General features: G+C 40.9%; 3 protein-coding genes and 1 non-coding gene across 5 annotated transcripts in view; 3 read left to right on the top strand and 1 right to left on the bottom strand.

Moving 5' to 3' along the window:
* Window positions 1–5,258, top strand: part of fgd5a (FYVE, RhoGEF and PH domain containing 5a) — a 32,213-nt gene extending 26,955 nt beyond the window's left edge. The window contains exons 14-21 of one of the 2 annotated variants that reach the window (XM_086291645.1): window positions 11–90; window positions 212–308; window positions 661–798; window positions 952–1,054; window positions 1,164–1,300; window positions 1,752–1,853; window positions 2,184–2,338; window positions 3,809–5,258. In XM_086291645.1, coding sequence (XP_086147771.1) covers window positions 11–90; window positions 212–308; window positions 661–798; window positions 952–1,054; window positions 1,164–1,300; window positions 1,752–1,853; window positions 2,184–2,338; window positions 3,809–3,845 — 849 coding nt within the window. In that variant the 3' untranslated portion in view covers window positions 3,846–5,258. Of the gene's footprint in view, window positions 1–10; window positions 91–211; window positions 309–660; window positions 799–951; window positions 1,055–1,163; window positions 1,301–1,751; window positions 1,881–2,183; window positions 2,339–3,808 lie in introns of both variants that reach the window. The other variant, XM_086291644.1, reaches the window with a different exon arrangement.
* On the bottom strand, window positions 1,480–1,551 carry trnae-cuc (transfer RNA glutamic acid (anticodon CUC)). Its single transcript has one exon. It is a non-coding gene; the product is annotated as a tRNA-Glu (tRNA).
* A 5,658-nt stretch (window positions 5,259–10,916) lies between the features above and the next one.
* LOC147330089 (uncharacterized) lies at window positions 10,917–16,784 on the top strand. The gene has a single exon (XM_086291648.1). The coding sequence runs from the start codon at window positions 12,415–12,417 to the stop codon at window positions 13,807–13,809; it is 1,395 nt and encodes a 464-aa protein (XP_086147774.1). The 5' UTR covers window positions 10,917–12,414; the 3' UTR covers window positions 13,810–16,784.
* A 1,108-nt stretch (window positions 16,785–17,892) lies between these two features.
* Window positions 17,893–19,716, top strand: LOC147330088 (uncharacterized). The gene has a single exon (XM_086291647.1). It carries the CDS (start codon window positions 18,035–18,037, stop codon window positions 19,427–19,429), a length of 1,395 nt encoding a protein of 464 aa, XP_086147773.1. The 5' UTR covers window positions 17,893–18,034; the 3' UTR covers window positions 19,430–19,716.
* Window positions 19,717–19,964: the final 248 nt, after the last annotated feature.

Here is a 19,964-nt window from a genome sequence, read left to right as displayed (position 1 = left end):
TCACACACAGGTGAGCAAACCCACGCTGGGCAATGTGCTGAACTGTCTTAAGATTGAGGTGTCCGACATCACTATTACACTCTCTGCCAGGTGAGCCGCTGACATTCAGAACTCTGATGTGAACAATGGCTGTCGTTTCCAAAGAAATCTACACATTCAGTCAGGCACATCAGGGGCATCAGGTGTGTTGTATTTCTGTATTTCTCTTCAGTTCTGTTGGAGAAAGGGAGGACTGGTTCCACACGCTAAGTCGAGCCATAGCGGACCACGCGGCGGGACTCTGCACATTTGGCGGGCCCTGCAGTGAGGTAGGAAAAATAACTTCAGTGTAACATAATACAATTTGTCATAGAAGAGAACTTTCATCTGAGTCATTGTAAGAAAGGGTGCAGAATTAGCTAAGAGAAGGGTTTGATGATTCACTTTTTAAATAAATTACCATTTATAAGCCCTGTCTACTTATTATTGCTGGCAATAACTTGCAGTTCAACTCCTATGATATGTATTTGTCAGAAGATTCAATAAACTCTCTCAGCTTTGAAAACAAAAAGACTTTTCTGGCAATTATTTTGTGGTTCGGGCTTTACAGGGTTAAGAGTTGAATTCTGAAAAAGCGAGCTTTATTCGTGCTGTAACATCTCAACATCGCTGTCCAATCAGGCCCGTGAGAAATTGTGGATGGCGCTGGGCGAGGCTGCACCTGTCCTCGTGCCAGTTTCTCATGTGATGATGTGCATGAACTGCACCTCCGACTTCAGCCTCACTCTCAGACGACACCACTGCAATGCGTGTGGCAAGGTCAGACCCAAAGTTTGCTCTCACTCGAACGTGGTTGGCGTTTAGCTGTAAACTTGTTTGGGGATATTGGGGACATAATCTTACCATACTTTACCGTTACTTTGGAGATTTTCACTGTAGATGTATCACGATGTCACTGATGTGTCCGCACAGGTGGTGTGCCGGGCTTGTTCCAGAAACAGATATCCTCTGAAGTACCTCAAAGACAGACTGGCTAAAGTGTGCGATCACTGTTATGCCGAGCTCAGGAAAAGAGGTGAAGCTTAGCTTTCCTGGTGCCTGTTTCAAAACTCACTGTACAATGTAAACCTTATTATTTCCAGTTGTTTACCTCGATAAGGAAATGAGTTTGCATTTGCCTGCAGGTGGAAGTGTGTCAGCTGCCTGTGATAACTCCAGCCCTCGGACTCACCGGGCCAGTCGTCCCCTCTCCGCTGTCTTCCAGAGTCTGCAGCCGCCTAGTCTGTGGAAGTCCCGAAAGAGCATATCCCCTCTGACCCAGGTGAACTACTCGCTGCCTGTTATCTCTACCCTTTTTTCAAACCCTGATAACTATTTTATAAGCAAGAGAGTATTGCTTCTTATTACCAAAGTAACACGGACCACTGTGATATTTAGGCAAACCTTGTAAAAACATTCATATCCCACATACTCTTGTATTATTGGGGAAAGTAAAGATTATTCCCTGACCGGGAATCGAACCCGGGCCGCGGCGGTGAGAGCGCCGAATCCTAACCACTAGACCACCAGGGAGCTGTGTGAATGGAAGATGTCTGTGTGTACTGGCATCACTGGAATCTAGTCCAGCTGCTTCCTGCAGTGCACAGAAATTGCCACTAGGGTTCACACTACTTTGTACCCTTTCATTTGTCTTTACAGCTGCAACAAACAGCTGACTCATCATCCCTGTTATTAGAGTTTCTGAATGTCTAATAAATTACAATTATCTGCAGGTGTCACTTGGTGTGGAGGGCTCCACCATGAGTGGGAGTTTGCAGCGCAGGAAGAAGAGCAAAAGGAAGTGGAAGCGACTGTGGTTCCTCCTCAAAGACAAGGTGCTCTACACCTTCACAGCCAGTGAGGTGAGGGGGCACAGAGTCTCCCACACCAGCCCCAAACACATTCACACATTCTTATTGCCTTTATCCAGCTCTTCTCGAGTGCATGACAGCTATTTAACTACATATCCACTTCTTTAACTTTTTCAGCCTCATGAGCAGAACACTTATTGACTAATAAAGGGAATCTCTGTGCTCTCTCTCTCTCCCTCTCTCTCTCTCTGTTTCTTTTGTCTTTTGTTTTCCTCAAAGCACGAGCAACTTATTAAGTTGTTGTTGCTGCTGACGGCCAGATTGGCATTTTTAACTTGTGCCTGCTTCCTTCAGGATAAAGTGGCTTCAGAGAGTCTGCCTCTGCAGGGCTTCACCGTCAAGCTGACTGAGAGGCCAGAGGGAGAAGAAAGCAGTAACGTATTCCATTTGTACCACAAGAAAACACTCTACTACACCTTCAAAGCAGATGATCAAAACACTGCTCGCAGGTCAGTGCAAAAGCTTTTACAAGCACATTCATGGAGTGTCTTTTAAAAGCACATTCTCTGACTAGCAATCATAGCCAGACTACAGCAACAAGAGCTCTAAATCTTAATCACTGGACCACCAGGGAGCTGTAGCAAGGCATGTGTGGTATGTTAGACAGCAGGCAGTGAGCAGCTGATCTCCTGCAGTGCAGCATAATGTACTCTCCATGCATTCTCGCTTTCTCGTGTAAGATTGCTGCACTGACCGTTAACAAGTCTCCTGTCTTCTCTTAATGTTTGCACTCGTTTATCTGCATTTATGTCCTCTATTGCTGATCTGTTTTGGTAGAATGTGTGACTCAGTGAAGGCTGACAGCAAGCTTATTAATGCACTTTTTGTTTTAATAAATACGTGGCAGTTTGCAGCATCCCCATTTTACTGGCAAAGAGTGGAGGTGGCAGGCTGTGTTTGTTAAAGTGGATTCGTTTCTCTTCCAACTGACTTTGAGATTTACAAAAGGCATCAATTATTATAATGGGCCATGACAATTTATTTGAATTCACTTGTTACTTACTGTCAGCCCTGTTTTGTAGGTTGTCGGGTTTTTTTGCTTGTAAAAACAGTTCAAAAGAGTGCATATATATTTATTTTTGAAAAGTATTTGAGCAGGAGGTCTTCCAAGATTTAAACTGGATTCCTTTGAGGGGCTCCTGGGATGGGATGACATAAAAAGAAAAATAACTCCAAGGCACTTTCTTTTAAATATCAAATAAAATGGATTCATTCTCACGGCGCTCCGTGAAATCTGTTCTGACTCCCTAACGAAGATTTGCATCCTTTTTTTTTTTTTCTGCTTAAAGTTAAATATAAGCGTGTCACAACAATAAAAGAGAGCCTTTTTAACATTTAAAGTTCAGACACAGACCGCAACCTGATTGAAATGCTCTGGTGGGACCTTAAGAGAGCTGTGCATATATGAATGCCAGTAAATCTCGATGAACTGAAGAAACTCTGTAAAGAAAAGTGGGCAAAATTCCTCCACAATGATGTGGAGAGGGATAAAGTCATACATGATTACTTCAAGTTTTTGCTGATAAAAATGGCACTAAAAGTACTACTAAACTACTAATCATGTTTTTTTAGTGTTTCACAGTAAAATAGTCTATTGAAATCAAAACAAGCTGATAAAGAGAATGAGCAGAAGGTGTACACGAGTGCAAATCATACAAACCTGTTAAATAAAAAAAGACAAAGAAGCCGCTGAGTTTTATGATCTAGTTTGTAAGATTTAATTTGTTGATTATATTCCACGAAAAACAAAGTGGTTAATATTCATATTAACAATTTAGTATCATAATTATGAGAAAACAGAAAAACACTGGGAAAAACACACCTTGACCTCTGATCTGTGACATAAGCTGACTTTCAAATCCAGTCAAAAAAAAGACAATGAGTTCGAAGGTCTAATGCTCCACTTCTTTGTGTTTCAGATGGGTCAATGCCATGGAGGAGGCCACTATTTTATAGCATCTGCTAAGTTAAATAAATGACGCATCCACTCCGTGACTGCAGCAAAGCTACCTGCTGCATGTGAACTCAGTCCATCAGTAAGGATTCGTCACATCAGGCCTTTTGTGGGATATTGAGTGACAATTCAAACACCTGGGAGATTTTTCCTCAAAGGAATTCTGCTGTATGGAGAAGAGCAGCAGAATCCTCGAGTCGGATTTCACAAGAGCCTTCAGGAGCAGCTCAGATACCTTAAATACGTCACCTGAGAGAAAAAATTTTATTTCTTCTGTTTTCACCTTTTTTTTTCAGATGTCTGCACTTTTTCCTTTTTTTTTTTTTTTTGCTTTTCTGGTGTATTTTACCCGACTTTCCACTGGACTGTTAAACCACTCTTTGTCTTCTGCAGGAGACGTCCTTTCATATCAGTTTCGTTGCAGTTATGCATGGTAACTGCAAAGACATGAAAAATAACCTTTGCTTCAGGGTAGTATGCATATCTTGTAAAGGGGGAACGGAGAGATACTTGGTATTCTGAATATATATTGTGAAGTATACGCTGCAGATACTGAAGTGAGTTAGATGATTTATCTGTATAAAAATTGTGATTCACGATGTCCCCAATAAGGGTTCGTTTTAATCATCATAGTATGTGTACATTATTGTTCTTGTGGAGTTTTACACAGTTTTACTCTTGTGTTGAATCTGCAAAGTGAAGAAATGACCCTCGGCATGCCGTCCGCTCTAAAGCATTTGTCAAAGGATGAACAATTTTGAAGATACTTTGTATTTTTTAAAAGTCTTTTAGAAATTTTTCACACAGCTCTGAAGTGCCAGTTGCTTTCTTCCTGTTGAATGCAGTGCATTTTGCAAGTGATGATGAATGTGCCTCACTCTTTATGTTATCACAGTACTGTACGGAGGGACCTTGCTTTTTAATCTATTCTTACATATACTTTAACCTTATAGTATTTTTGAACAGGTCAGTTACTGTGCACTCACATAAGAACATGTTATTGTGCCATTTTTATGAGGGCCTTTTTTAATGCTGTATATATATGCTGCTAGATATAATCATACTTTGGCTGCTTTATTATACAAAAGCTTCTTAAAAATGCTGTCAAACTACCTTCATCCTCACAGTATTAGAGTGATCTCAGCCACTCGTGCCACAGGATTTCACTCATAATCAGATGCAGTTTCTCTTAAATAACCCATCCAATGGCATTATCTGTTCCTTTCAGAATGAAGATCCATCATCAGACAAGCAGCATGATATCAAAAGCACATGTTTGAGTACTGTTCAGCTTTTCTACCCGTTTCCTATAGCTCACACCTACAGTGTTACTATCGTTGTACCTCTATAGCATATACTGCATTGTAAATGTTTATGTATATAGATGCATATAAAAAAATAAACTACATTAAAAATGCTTACTTAGTGGGCGTTCGCTGTGCTGTGCTGCAGGCTTGTTTCTTTTTTGCATTATAATTCAGTATCAACAATAACGAGCGACTGTAAAATGATACCCACTGCAACAGCATAGTAACTTTTTGTATGTGTGTGTGGTTCTGGCTTTGCTGAGGTTAGTTACAAGCACAACAGCACTGGATGCTCAGAAATGGCTGTGCACTTCATCCTCTTCTCTCCGACAGAATTGTCTGTTGTATTATTAGGATTTATTCACGTCTTGTTGCTATGCATTGTGTGTTTTTTGTACTGATGTTCACGCTGTGCTTATCTCCTCCTGGTCATAAATACCGGGGTGATGGAGAAATGAGAACACAATGTACCTATCCTCCTCTATTGCCTGTGGTGCTGGAAAAATACAGCTTGGTTAAGTGACCCTTTAATCCAGAAGGGGGCAGCACTACATCGTGTCAAACTGGTTTAATATGAACTTTAGCCAGCCTAAATCCTGTTTGTGTGAGCATGAGGAAATAACTGGTGTTAAGTGAAAATAAGATTTAATAATCAATGAAAAAGTGGACTTACATGGTAATGTTAATGAAGTTGTCAGCCCACTGATATGGATGGAAATATTTTGCTTTTACTATAAGGTTTTAAAAGAGAAAGAAAGAAAGAAAGAAAGAAAGAAAGAAAGAATGTGGATTCATTTTGTTGTTTTATTGTTTTATTGTTTTATCGTGTATCAGTATAAGCGTGTGCCAGAAACACAACACTGAATTTATAGTCGTAGCTTATTTGCAAAGGCCCGTGGTCTTTCAAATACATGAAACTCAACCACAAACACAGCAGAGGTAGTACAACACACAGTCTGCACAATACAGCTCACAACTGAACAACAGCAAAGTTGGCAAGTCACAAGAAAACCATTGAATAGAGAGCAGCAGATCATCCAGAATTGCATTACTCAGAGTTCCAGGTGTAAATGATCTCAGTTAAAATCCAGACAAAAAGCGATTTGCCGAAATGGGGATTTAGATAGAGCCCTTTATACTTCTCACTGGTTGCTCATCATGTTTCTGAGTACAGTCATCTTAAGGGTGACTAAGCACCTGAGGAGCCTGATCATGTGATAATTTGCATACCCTGCATCCTATTTAAAGCATTAAATTTTGGCTTCTGAGCTTAGCTGTGCAGTATGATTCTCAATGGCATAGATGAAGTTGCTTGAAACATTCCTTAGAGATTTTGCTCCATATTAACATCATAGCAACCACTAATGCAAATCTCCCATTTCACACCATCCTGAGGGTGCTCAGTGGACTGCGATGGTTACTGTGGAAACCACTTGAGTACAATGAGTTCGCTGTCATGTTAAAAAAAAAAAATAGTTGCAAATGATCTGACCTTTATGGCATAGTGTAATCCTGGTGGAAGCAGCCATCAGACAGTACACAGTACTTTATGACCACAGTGCACTGTGGTCTGTAACAATACTCAGGCGGGCTGTGGTGCTTAAATGATGCTCAGTTGGTATGAAGAGGCCCAAAGTGTTCCCCAACACCATTACACCACCATCAACAAGCTGAACTGTTGATACAAGTTGTTTACACCAAATTCTGACTCTGCCATCTGCATGTTACAGTAGAAATCAAGACTCATCAGATCAGGCAATGTTTTTCCAATCTTTTACTGTCCAGTTTAGTTCAAATTGTATTCTCGGTTTCCTGTTCTTAGCTGAAAGGAGAGACACCCAGTGTGGTCTTCTGCTGCTGTAGCCCACCTGCTTCAAGGTTCAGTGTGATGTCCATTTAGAGATGCTCTTCTGCATACATTGGTTATAACAAGTGGTTATTTGAGCTACTGTTGTATTCCTATGAGGTCAAAGCCGTCCGTAAAACCTATTCTGAGATTGATATGTGAGGAAAATCCCAGTAGATCAGCAGTTTCTGTAATATTCAGACCAGCTGGTCTGGCAGCAACAACTATTCCATGTTCAGAGTCATTTAAATCACCTTTTTTGCCTATTCTGATGCTCAATTTGAACTGCAACATGCCTAAATGCAGCTCTGTGGCTGACGTTAGAGTCCTAATCCATGCTTTTTTTTTTCTTTTTTTTTTTTTACAGATGACCTTTGAATTTTCTTTATTTCCTGATAAAGAGTGGGGTAATGACAGATTAAAATCAAGATAAAGGCTGATCGATCAGGAAATAAGTGACTAATCATCCAAGATTTAATTTGAAGAAGTTTAACATAAGTTTTAATATAAGAATGAGCGTTATCAAAAAATAAACGAAAAAGAGGCTATGGTTAGAACTGGAGGATCAATTGCTGGAGTAAAATAAAAAGTATATGTACATATAAGTAAAAGGACATGGGTACAGTGTCCATTTATCCAACATCAAATGCATATGTAGTTTCCTTCTCTGCAAGGAAAGTTTACATACCCTGTGGCGCTACTTTAAAGTTTGTGGATTCACTCCCGAATGAGGAAAAAAACGTTACTCTGTCAAACACTCATTTACAGTTATGTTGTCCATTGAAGCAGCTGTACCAACATATGTTTAAATGAGCAGCTACAGCACAGTTTTGTGTGCAAGTCTTAGCTGTAGATCTTCGTGTTTTCATGTTCACCATGTTGCCTTTCGGTTTTCCAGTGTCTTCAAAGGCATGCGAGTTAACTCAACTATGCATTTCTCTATTACTGTATCAAAGTGACATTTTGTCCAGAGAGGACTTTTCTCCCACCCCTCCAGCTGGTCAGCCACTAGTTTGAGAGATCTGAAATTACTCAAGAACAGATACTAGAAAAATTAGTAATGCAGTAATGTTGCACGAGTTTTGTAAACGAAATCACAATAAGAAGGCACACCGCGTTGTAAGCACGTGGATGATTTTATTTACAATATTTTCTTGTGCAGCTGCCTTGTCCCATTACAGCACACTGCTCTCCTGTTAGACCCCAGCATCCTACTGAAGCAGGGAAGGCGTGACCAGGTAATGGAGAACAGCTGTGTGGGTCAGCCTGCTCTAACACCACACCCTGAACTCACTGCTCCACCCCTCCAAGTGTTTAAGTGTTTGATTTCCTTCTATTGGAATAGATCTTTTCTCCTCAATACAGGCCCACTAATGTTGACACTGAGCTCTCAGCTTATCTCTTGATTGCAAACCTTTCCCTGCTGGCTGTCTGGTCAGAATAGCAGATTTTTTTAAACTCAAGAAGATCCCACAAAGTTTCTGGAGAACCCCTAGCCACTTATCTAAGAGTTAGTGCAACGTGACTGTATCATCAAATGTCTGGAAATCTAATTGTACTTTGCAAAACTTCACTTGTCCTCACTTTTACATTTTAGAGATGCCTTTTTGAATGAGAGTGGTTGCTGATCAATGGACATGAGAATTTGCATAATTATGATGAATAAACTGACCTCCCAGCCCTTTGTTCCTTCAGTGGGCTGGTTTCAGTGTCAGGGCTCTGTGTGCGGGGAGGTGGAAATGTGGATCCAAATGCAGGACTCCGAGACGAAATGTAACTAAAACCACAGCTTTTATTGCTGGCATGAAACAGAAACAGGGTACGACGCGACACTGAGCACAGGAAAACACAGGGCTAATATACACAGGGTGGTAATCAGCGAATGGGCAACAGGAGGGAGACACAGCTGGGAGAGATCAGGGTTAACGAGACGGGGGGAACCAAGCTGCCCACACTAACATAAGACGCAGACCTTCACAATAAAACAGGAACAAGAAACCATCATACTAAGACACAGACTTGACATTTGAGAGACAGACAGAAAATGACACATGGAACTAGACATATACTAAGCAGACCCAACCGAAGAACAAATCCTAAACACAAACATGAAACTCTAATAATAAACATCATAATCATCATCATCATTAACACAAGAGAACAAGAAAACAATCCCTGATGCAAAATTACACCAAATATAATAAACTCAAAATACTGGGTCCAACGGACCCAGAACCGTGACAGTCAGTCATTATGCAAATCTCCAAAAGTTGATTTTGTTCATCTGGACGTAGCGTTTTGTGGGAGAAACGTTTCGTCACTCATCCAAGTGACTTCTTCAGTCTCAGCTGACTGCAGGTTTCCCCAACCTTATAAACAGTACATTTGCATAATGACTGAAACCAGCCCACTGAAGGAACAAAGGGCTGTGAGGTCCGTCTTGCGTCCCATTTAAACAAGTGCGTGTTCACACTGCCCCTGGATGTCCTGGCCTCTGAGGTTAAGGTGTACGGCTCCTGGTTGTCAACTGACCAATTTATCATGGCAAAGCCTGTGGTGGACAAAAGATAAGAGGCTGATTATAAAAATGATCCATGCACGCCTTATGACCTACAGCATGTACAGTTAACACAGCTAAATGGCTGTGAAATTGTAAAATTACTTTTGAAATAAAGCTATTCAAAGTCAATTAACTGTGACTATAATAATAGCAATGTTAGCCAGCAAACAAAACGTTAGCACTAATTAAAATAAGCTGCTAGGTGATGGTACTGTTTCAAGTTCTCTCATTGTTTGACATGTAGGGCAGATATTTTGGTGACACTGAGATCAGCCAGACACTAAACAGCAGTGTAATATCAACGCTAGATTAGATGTTTTCTAATCCGATAAAATGACATTATTCCTGTTTATAGAAGATGTTTGTCGTCTGTTTGTTTGACTGACAGGAACAGGAAATAGTGGTTGGAAGTTACTGTTGGTGTTACATGAGGGTAAAGAAGGGCTTTAAGCACCTGGGTAAAAACTGGACCCATGATGAAACACTACAACAAGTACAACATATTCTTCAGTTTTAATATGTGACCATACTGTGCAGACTGCTGATGAGTTACACGGTTACATTTCATTAATCATTGTTAAACTAAAGTGGTAAGCAGTTACTTTATCCTTTCACTTAAAATTTCCAGGAAAAACACTACCTTGGCTACTTTTGTGCTTACATTTGATCTATGCTGGGTCACTACTTTTGCACTATAATGCTGCTGCTGACACCTTGGTTCACACTGACAACTAGAAAAAAGCTGATAGGAAAAGAAGGATGGAAAATGCCTGGAATTTAGTTACACTTGCAAATACTGCTGCCTCCAAACTGCAAGCATCAATAAAATGTTACAGTATTGTTTTCTATATCTGTGCATATATCCTTATTGGTAGTTTTCTCGAAATAGAAGCTCTTCATTTAAAAAAAAAAAAACCTCTGATAACATTGCTGAAGCTAGCGCCCACCCCTACTGCGCATACTGCAAATATAAAACTGATATATACTTACATCATGGAGCAGTTGATGTCTGGTTTCCGACAAATACAGTAAAGAGGTGCGTTCTCCCCCTCCATACCAGTGTTCTCAGGCACTGCTACATGGTCAGTGTCAGACACTTCACTGTCCTACAACATACCACATAGGACCACATTAGAAATGACATGTATGTAGACATGCTAATTATACCTGGCTAAATGGATGCAGTAACAAAATGTTACTAACTACTCTAGTTATTAGTTTCCAGATGTGTGCAGTTGCTCCAGTCTTACTGACAGTATACTGTTTCAAACACCAGTGCCAACATTTTATTTTTTAAATCTTAGTATGATTCTGCACCAAGACTTGTGGCCTGTTGCTCAGTAACTTATTGTCTGACTACATTAACTACAGTTCATAAACATCATTCATTTTCTCCTACTTATTTTATTCAGGTTGTATTTCAGCTGTCATAGGGCAAAAGTACACCCTGGACAGGTCGCCAGTCTGTTGGAGGGTTATTAGAGAGACTCAGACAACCACTCACACCAACAGCCAACTAACCTAACCCCGCGCATGTCTTTGGAGTTCAACACCAGTCTGGCCGAATCACAGATAAGCAGGGTGTCTGTGCTGCAGAGCACAGCTGTGTCAGAGACTCTCGACATCAATGTAGCGTTAAGGATGCGGAGCGATGGGTGCACTAACACAATGTAAATATTAAAGTTCTCGCCATTGTCAATATGCTGTTGCGCTCTTGTTCGTATTATTGCAACCATATCTCGAGTCTAGCTTACCCTAAAAGTTTGGAGAGAATTGGTCTGTTAAGAAACGCAATCGATTGTTTGGGACTGCTCTAGCCATCACGTCGCATAAACAACTCTACTTCCGGTGGGAAAACTAATTAAGGGTAAAGTCGCACTAATAACACCTACCACTCACGTTCATAAGCATACACTATGATCACTTCCACGCAGTAACGTTGTAATAAATATAATCCCCGGTAAAGTCAATTAGCGAACACTACTGGCATGTAATGCCAATGGCGACCATTTCACAAACTGTAGAAAATGCTCAAAATGTTGTCGGCACCAAAAGTGAAGGGCTGACAGTTGTGTTTATATACGAACCGTAAGCGCTAATGTTGGTTAGCATCAGCTAAAGCGAGGAAGTTTGACACTTGCAGAGGCAGTGAACGCAGAGAGAGCTTAAAAACGCATTGTGGGTTGTTTTTTTTTGTTTTGTTTTTTTGCATTAAGACGTTGCACACAAAATTACAGATATAACGGTGACTTAGCTGCTCGTTGGATAAACCCATGGACCTTAGAAAAGATCAACACTACTCGGATGTAAGCACCCGTGTATAACACAATAGGCAAAATTACGCTTGCTAACCTTTCCACATCACAGGCTTCACATTAAATAAACATTTTTTCAAATACTCACCATGATCTGAGACCGTTTAAATATTTTGTTACTCTGAAAATATGGCAGTATGAAGCTAAACCTTTAGCTTGACGGCTAAAGCAATGCTAAGATTTACACGGAAACGATCAGCGGACATCGTTAAAGTACTATTGGTCTACATTCTTCTTCTATGGTAGCAGCCTGGGCAGAGTAACAGCCAACTTTAAACTGCGCCATCTGTTGGCACCAATTACAGTAGAAAACATGATTGCGACAACACGTTTTTTGGGGAAAATAACAGAGATTGAAACTTTACTGATAATTTGTCCAAGTTGAAAAATGCCCTCCTCCAAAAATATCACGTGACAACCTCATTGCCTTACAGAATTATGACGTCACACACGTAGAATCTTACCACCATTCTTTCCTTTGATCCAAAAACCTATAAATAGGGGTGAAGAGCAACGACTTTTAGTCCGTTTCTCGCAGCCTTGATGTGTGCAGCATTGAACCGTTCGCCAGAAAAGCCTTTTGAAATATTTGGATCCTTTGCAGTTGTAACTGTATCCAGACCAAACATGTCTCAAAAAAATCCAAAGGGACAAGAAGTTGACCCATACGCTCTTCCTTGGGATGAGCCACTAGACTCTTCCCTTTCCTCTCTTCCCTGGTGTGACCAAGTGGAACTAGAGGAAAAGCGTTTGGAAGAACTGGAGGATGAAGCGCTCAGAAACGCAGAGAAGATTAAGTTCTTGATGGAGGAAAATGAGCAAAAGAGCGCTCAACTAAAAAAGTTGTCATACCAGCTTCAAGAAAAGGAAGCTATTATTGAGGGGAAACAACAGGATCTCCATGACATGGACAAAAAGAACCAGGAGCTCCAAGGAAAACTTGATGAAGCCCTGCAACAAAATGAAAAACTTGTCCAAGAGAAGAAACAAGACGGCATGAAGAAGAGAGGGCTGCACAGCAATCTCCAAGAAATGGAGCTAATGTACAGTGTAGACAAAAAAAGGCTTGATCGCACACTGCAAGAAAATGAAAAGCTTCTCAAAGAGAAAAGGCAAAAGGAGTTAAAAGAGAAAGAAATGCATTCCAAGCTTCAGAGCATCAAGCAACACATTGAAAGCTTGCAAGGAAAGCTTGATCAAGCTCTGCGGCAAAATAGAAAACTCCTCCAGGAGAAGATGAAAGACAGCACGAAGAAGAGAGGGCTGCACTCCAATCTCCGAGACATGGAGCTAATGTACAATGTTGACAAAAAAAGGCTTGATCGCACAGAGCAAGCAAATGAGAAGCTTCTCCAAGAAAAAAGGGAACAAGAAATCAAACAAAAAGAAATGGATTCCAATCTGCAGAGCATCAAGCAACAAAATGAAAGCTTGCAAGGAAAGCTTGATGAAGCTCTGCTACAAAATAAAGAAATCCTGCAAGAGAAAGAGCAGCTGGACAGAAAGCAGGGAGACATGGAGTGCCAACTCCAGCTCATGGAGGGAAACAACAGGATGCTGCAGGTAAAGTTCGAAGAGACACTGCACAAATATCAAGACCTGCTTCAAGAGAGAGAACAGCTGGTCAATAAGCAGAGAGAAGAAAAACTTCTTCTCCAGGAGTTTGAGAAACAGGAGGCAACATCTAAAGTGCTGAAAGAAAGGTTGGAAGAAAAACAAGCCGTAATAGAAGAAGTGGAGAAAAAATGCAACAAGCTGCAGAAGCAAAACACCGAAACAATCGAGGAGCTGAAAATCCTCATCCTCGAGAAAAAGGTGCTCGTGGAAGAGCAGCTGAAGAAAAAGAAAAAACGCTTCTGCTTCTTCTGGAGGAGGAACACTCCTTCTTTCAGTACTGCCAATGTCGCCTCTTCCTCTCCCACCTCTGTTCCAGCTTAATTCCCCCCCCCCCCCTTAACTACTAACACCTCTCCCATCTCCCTCCCCTCTTTTCACAATCACCCCCCAACCAGTCCCGACAGTTGACTGCCCCCTCTAGAGCCTGGTTCTGTCATAGGTTTCTTCCTTTAAAGGGAGTTTTTCCTATCCACTGTCGCCTAGTGCTTGCTCAGAGGGGATTGTTGGGGTTTTCTCTCCTCTCTCCCTTTACTTTCCATCCCACCCACCCACCCACCCCCACCTTTTCTTTTTTCTTAATAATTGAACAATAAAAACAATTGGTCACTAATTAAATGTGTCAAATCAATGTCTTTATTCAAGAATACAAGAAATGGGTAATAGCTGCATGTGTGTTTGTGTGTGTGCATAATATGCATACTTTACGTGTTGGATCCAAATCCCACAAGGAATTAAATAAAACAAGAAGACAAACAAAAACAAATATTTCTCTCCCTTCCCAGGTCAGGAATCAGGATGAGGAAGAAATGAGGTCAGATCAGTGCAGGTTTTTGCACTACTGACATAAAGTTTCTGCTGATTAAAAAAAGTATGTCGATATTTCTGAAATACATTTGCAAACAAATAACTTTGACAACTTGTGTTTTTTCATAAAAGAAAAAAGAAAAATCAGAGAGCAGAGCTGGTAAAACAGCTTAGCTCCGCAGGTTACAGGAGATCAGATGCCAAATACTTTTCATGACAGTCTTCGTTATTGCATAAATCTCCCCTTTTATCATTGATCAGTAAATCACTGCATATACATTCATCTAACCGTTATAATTTCATGAGTAAAGACTCTCAGATGACTGAATGGCGGTTTTAGTAAATGTTGAACTTTATTGTGATTTCTATTTTTAGAATCAATAGCACACATTTTGATTTCGTTTTGCAAGCTGCTGATTTCACACAGATCCACTGCCCAAACGTGCCTTTGAGTTTTTCATCATTTAACAAGAATAGGCTCAGGCAATCATTGTGGAATTAGGCTTTGGGAAGGTCTGGGGACAGGTATGATGGTGGTGGTTTTAAAGCACTGTGGCACAACAGCTTGACTCAGGGAGATGTTAAAGATGCCCGCTAGGACATCAGTCAGCTGGTCAGCACGGGCTCCGAGCACGCGTCCAGGTATATTGTCTGGTCCAGCAGCTTTGTGTGGGTTGACTTTAGTGAGAGTCCTTCTCACACTGGCCGTGGACAGGGACAGCACTTGGTTGTCTGGCAAGCGGGTGGCCCTCTATAGTCCGTCTTGCGTCCCATTTAAGCAAGTGCGTGTTCACACTGCCCCTGGATGTCCTGGCCTCTGAGGTTAAGGTGTACGGCTCCTGGTTGTCAACTGACCAATTTATCATGGCAAAGCCTGTGGTGGACAAAAGATAAGAGGCTGATTATAAAAATGATCCATGCACGCCTTATGACCTACAGCATGTACAGTTAACACAGCTAAATGGCTGTGAAATTGTAAAATTACTTTTGAAATAAAGCTATTCAAAGTCAATTAACTGTGACTATAATAATAGCAATGTTAGCCAGCAAACAAAACGTTAGCACTAATTAAAATAAGCTGCTAGGTGATGGTACTGTTTCAAGTTCTCTCATTGTTTGACATGTAGGGCAGATATTTTGGTGACACTGAGATCAGCCAGACACTAAACAGCAGTGTAATATCAACGCTAGATTAGATGTTTTCTAATCCGATAAAATGACATTATTCCTGTTTATAGAAGATGTTTGTCGTCTGTTTGTTTGACTGACAGGAACAGGAAATAGTGGTTGGAAGTTACTGTTGGTGTTACATGAGGGTAAAGAAGGGCTTTAAGCACCTGGGTAAAAACTGGACCCATGATGAAACACTACAACAAGTACAACATATTCTTCAGTTTTAATATGTGACCATACTGTGCAGACTGCTGATGAGTTACACGGTTACATTTCATTAATCATTGTTAAACTAAAGTGGTAAGCAGTTACTTTATCCTTTCACTTAAAATTTCCAGGAAAAACACTACCTTGGCTACTTTTGTGCTTACATTTGATCTATGCTGGGTCACTACTTTTGCACTATAATGCTGCTGCTGACACCTTGGTTCACACTGACAACTAGAAAAAAGCTGATAGGAAAAGAAGGATGGAAAATGCCTGGAATTTAGTTACACTTGCAAATACTGCTTCCTCCAAACTGCAAGCATCAATAAAATGTTACAGTATTGTTTTCTATATCTGTGCATATATCCTTATTGGTAGTTTTCTCGAAATAGAAGCTCTTCATTTAAAAAAAAAAAAACCTCTGATAACATTGCTGAAGCTAGCGCCCACCCCTACTGCGCATACTGCAAATATAAAACTGATATATACTTACATCATGGAGCAGTTGATGTCTGGTTTCCGACAAATACAGTAAAGAGGTGCGTTCTCCCCCTCCATACCAGTGTTCTCAGGCACTGGTACATGGTCAGTGTCAGACACTTCACTGTCCTACAACATACCACATAGGACCACATTAGAAATGACATGTATGTAGACATGCTAATTATACCTGGCTAAATGGATGCAGTAACAAAATGTTACTAACTACTCTAGTTATTAGTTTCCAGATGTGTGCAGTTGCTCCAGTCTTACTGACAGTATACTGTTTCAAACACCAGTGCCAACATTTTATTTTTTAAATCTTAGTATGATTCTGCACCAAGACTTGTGGCCTGTTGCTCGGTAACTTATTGTCTGACTACATTAACTACAGTTCATAAACATCATTCATTTTCTCCTACTTATTTTATTCAGGTTGTATTTCAGCTGTCATAGGGCAAAAGTACACCCTGGACAGGTCGCCAGTCTGTTGGAGGGTTATTAGAGAGACTCAGACAACCACTCACACCAACAGCCAACTAACCTAACCCCGCGCATGTCTTTGGAGTTCAACACCAGTCTGGCCGAATCACAGATAAGCAGGGTGTCTGTGCTGCAGAGCACAGCTGTGTCAGAGACTCTCGACATCAATGTAGCGTTAAGGATGCGGAGCGATGGGTGCACTAACACAATGTAAATATTAAAGTCCTCGCCATTGTCAATATGCTGTTGCGCTCTTGTTCGTATTATTGCAACCATATCTCGAGTCTAGCTTACCCTAAAAGTTTGGAGAGAATTGGTCTGTTAAGAAACGCAATCGATTGTTTGGGACTGCTCTAGCCATCACGTCGCATAAACAACTCTACTTCCGGTGGGAAAACTAATTAAGGGTAAAGTCGCACTAATAACACCTACCACTCACGTTCATAAGCATACACTATGATCACTTCCACGCAGTAACGTTGTAATAAATATAATCCCCGGTAAAGTCAATTAGCGAACACTACTGGCATGTAATGCCAATGGCGACCATTTCACAAACTGTAGAAAATGCTCAAAATGTTGTCGGCACCAAAAGTGAAGGGCTGACAGTTGTGTTTATATACGAACCGTAAGCGCTAATGTTGGTTAGCATCAGCTAAAGCGAGGAAGTTTGACACTTGCAGAGACAGTGAACGCAGAGAGAGCTTAAAAACGCATTGTGGGTTGTTTTTTTTTGTTTTGTTTTTTTGCATTAAGACGTTGCACACAAAATTACAGATATAACGGTGACTTAGCTGCTCGTTGGATAAACCCATGGACCTTAGAAAAGATCAACACTACTCGGATGTAAGCACCCGTGTATAACACAATAGGCAAAATTACGCTTGCTAACCTTTCCACATCACAGGCTTCACATTAAATAAACATTTTTTCAAATACTCACCATGATCTGAGACCGTTTAAATATTTTGTTACTCTGAAAATATGGCAGTATGAAGCTAAACCTTTAGCTTGACGGCTAAAGCAATGCTAAGATTTACACGGAAACGATCAGCGGACATCGTTAAAGTACTATTGGTCTACATTCTTCTTCTATGGTAGCAGCCTGGGCAGAGTAACAGCCAACTTTAAACTGCGCCATCTGTTGGCACCAATTACAGTAGAAAACATGATTGCGACAACACGTTTTTTGGGGAAAAATAACAGAGATTGAAACTTTACTGATAATTTGTCCAAGTTGAAAAATGCCCTCCTCCAAAAATATCACGTGACAACCTCATTGCCTTACAGAATTATGACGTCACACACGTAGAATCTTACCACCATTCTTTCCTTTGATCCAAAAACCTATAAATAGGGGTGAAGAGCAACGACTTTTAGTCCGTTTCTCGCAGCCTTGATGTGTGCAGCATTGAACCGTTCGCCAGAAAAGCCTTTTGAAATATTTGGATCCTTTGCAGTTGTAACTGTATCCAGACCAAACATGTCTCAAAAAAATCCAAAGGGACAAGAAGTTGACCCATACGCTCTTCCTTGGGATGAGCCACTAGACTCTTCCCTTTCCTCTCTTCCCTGGTGTGACCAAGTGGAACTAGAGGAAAAGCGTTTGGAAGAACTGGAGGATGAAGCGCTCAGAAACGCAGAGAAGATTAAGTTCTTGATGGAGGAAAATGAGCAAAAGAGCGCTCAACTAAAAAAGTTGTCATACCAGCTTCAAGAAAAGGAAGCTATTATTGAGGGGAAACAACAGGATCTCCATGACATGGACAAAAAGAACCAGGAGCTCCAAGGAAAACTTGATGAAGCCCTGCAACAAAATGAAAAACTTGTCCAAGAGAAGAAACAAGACGGCATGAAGAAGAGAGGGCTGCACAGCAATCTCCAAGAAATGGAGCTAATGTACAGTGTAGACAAAAAAAGGCTTGATCGCACACTGCAAGAAAATGAAAAGCTTCTCAAAGAGAAAAGGCAAAAGGAGTTAAAAGAGAAAGAAATGCATTCCAAGCTTCAGAGCATCAAGCAACACATTGAAAGCTTGCAAGGAAAGCTTGATCAAGCTCTGCGGCAAAATAGAAAACTCCTCCAGGAGAAGATGAAAGACAGCACGAAGAAGAGAGGGCTGCACTCCAATCTCCGAGACATGGAGCTAATGTACAATGTTGACAAAAAAAGGCTTGATCGCACAGAGCAAGCAAATGAGAAGCTTCTCCAAGAAAAAAGGGAACAAGAAATCAAACAAAAAGAAATGGATTCCAATCTGCAGAGCATCAAGCAACAAAATGAAAGCTTGCAAGGAAAGCTTGATGAAGCTCTGCTACAAAATAAAGAAATCCTGCAAGAGAAAGAGCAGCTGGACAGAAAGCAGGGAGACATGGAGTGCCAACTCCAGCTCATGGAGGGAAACAACAGGATGCTGCAGGTAAAGTTCGAAGAGACACTGCACAAATATCAAGACCTGCTTCAAGAGAGAGAACAGCTGGTCAATAAGCAGAGAGAAGAAAAACTTCTTCTCCAGGAGTTTGAGAAACAGGAGGCAACATCTAAAGTGCTGAAAGAAAGGTTGGAAGAAAAACAAGCCGTAATAGAAGAAGTGGAGAAAAAATGCAACAAGCTGCAGAAGCAAAACACCGAAACAATCGAGGAGCTGAAAATCCTCATCCTCGAGAAAAAGGTGCTCGTGGAAGAGCAGCTGAAGAAAAAGAAAAAACGCTTCTGCTTCTTCTGGAGGAGGAACACTCCTTCTTTCAGTACTGCCAATGTCGCCTCTTCCTCTCCCACCTCTGTTCCAGCTTAATCCCCCCCCCCCCCCCTTAACTACTAACACCTCTCCCATCTCCCTCCCCTCTTTTCACAATCACCCCCCAACCAGTCCCGACAGTTGACTGCCCCCTCTAGAGCCTGGTTCTGTCATAGGTTTCTTCCTTTAAAGGGAGTTTTTCCTATCCACTGTCGCCTAGTGCTTGCTCAGAGGGGATTGTTGGGGTTTTCTCTCCTCTCTCCCTTTACTTTCCATCCCACCCACCCCCACCTTTTCTTTTTTCTTAATAATTGAACAATAAAAACAATTGGTCACTAATTAAATGTGTCAAATCAATGTCTTTATTCAAGAATACAAGAAATGGGTAATAGCTGCATGTGTGTTTGTGTGTGTGCATAATATGCATACTTTACGTGTTGGATCCAAATCCCACAAGGAATTAAATAAAACAAGAAGACAAACAAAAACAAATATTTCTCTCCCTTCCCAGGTCAGGAATCAGGATGAGGAAGAAATGAGGTCAGATCAGTGCAGGTTTTTGCACTACTGACATAAAGTTTCTGCTGATTAA

Source organism: Aulonocara sp. 'chitande type north' Nkhata Bay, linkage group LG5, assembly GCF_057382095.1.
Source record: "Aulonocara sp. 'chitande type north' Nkhata Bay isolate Kocher_YH1m ecotype deep benthic linkage group LG5, A_spYH_male_GT1.1, whole genome shotgun sequence".
NCBI lineage: Eukaryota > Metazoa > Chordata > Actinopteri > Cichliformes > Cichlidae > Aulonocara > Aulonocara sp. 'chitande type north' Nkhata Bay.
The sequence above is the reverse complement of the archived record's forward strand: the minus strand, read 5'-3'. Positions and strand labels throughout refer to the sequence as shown.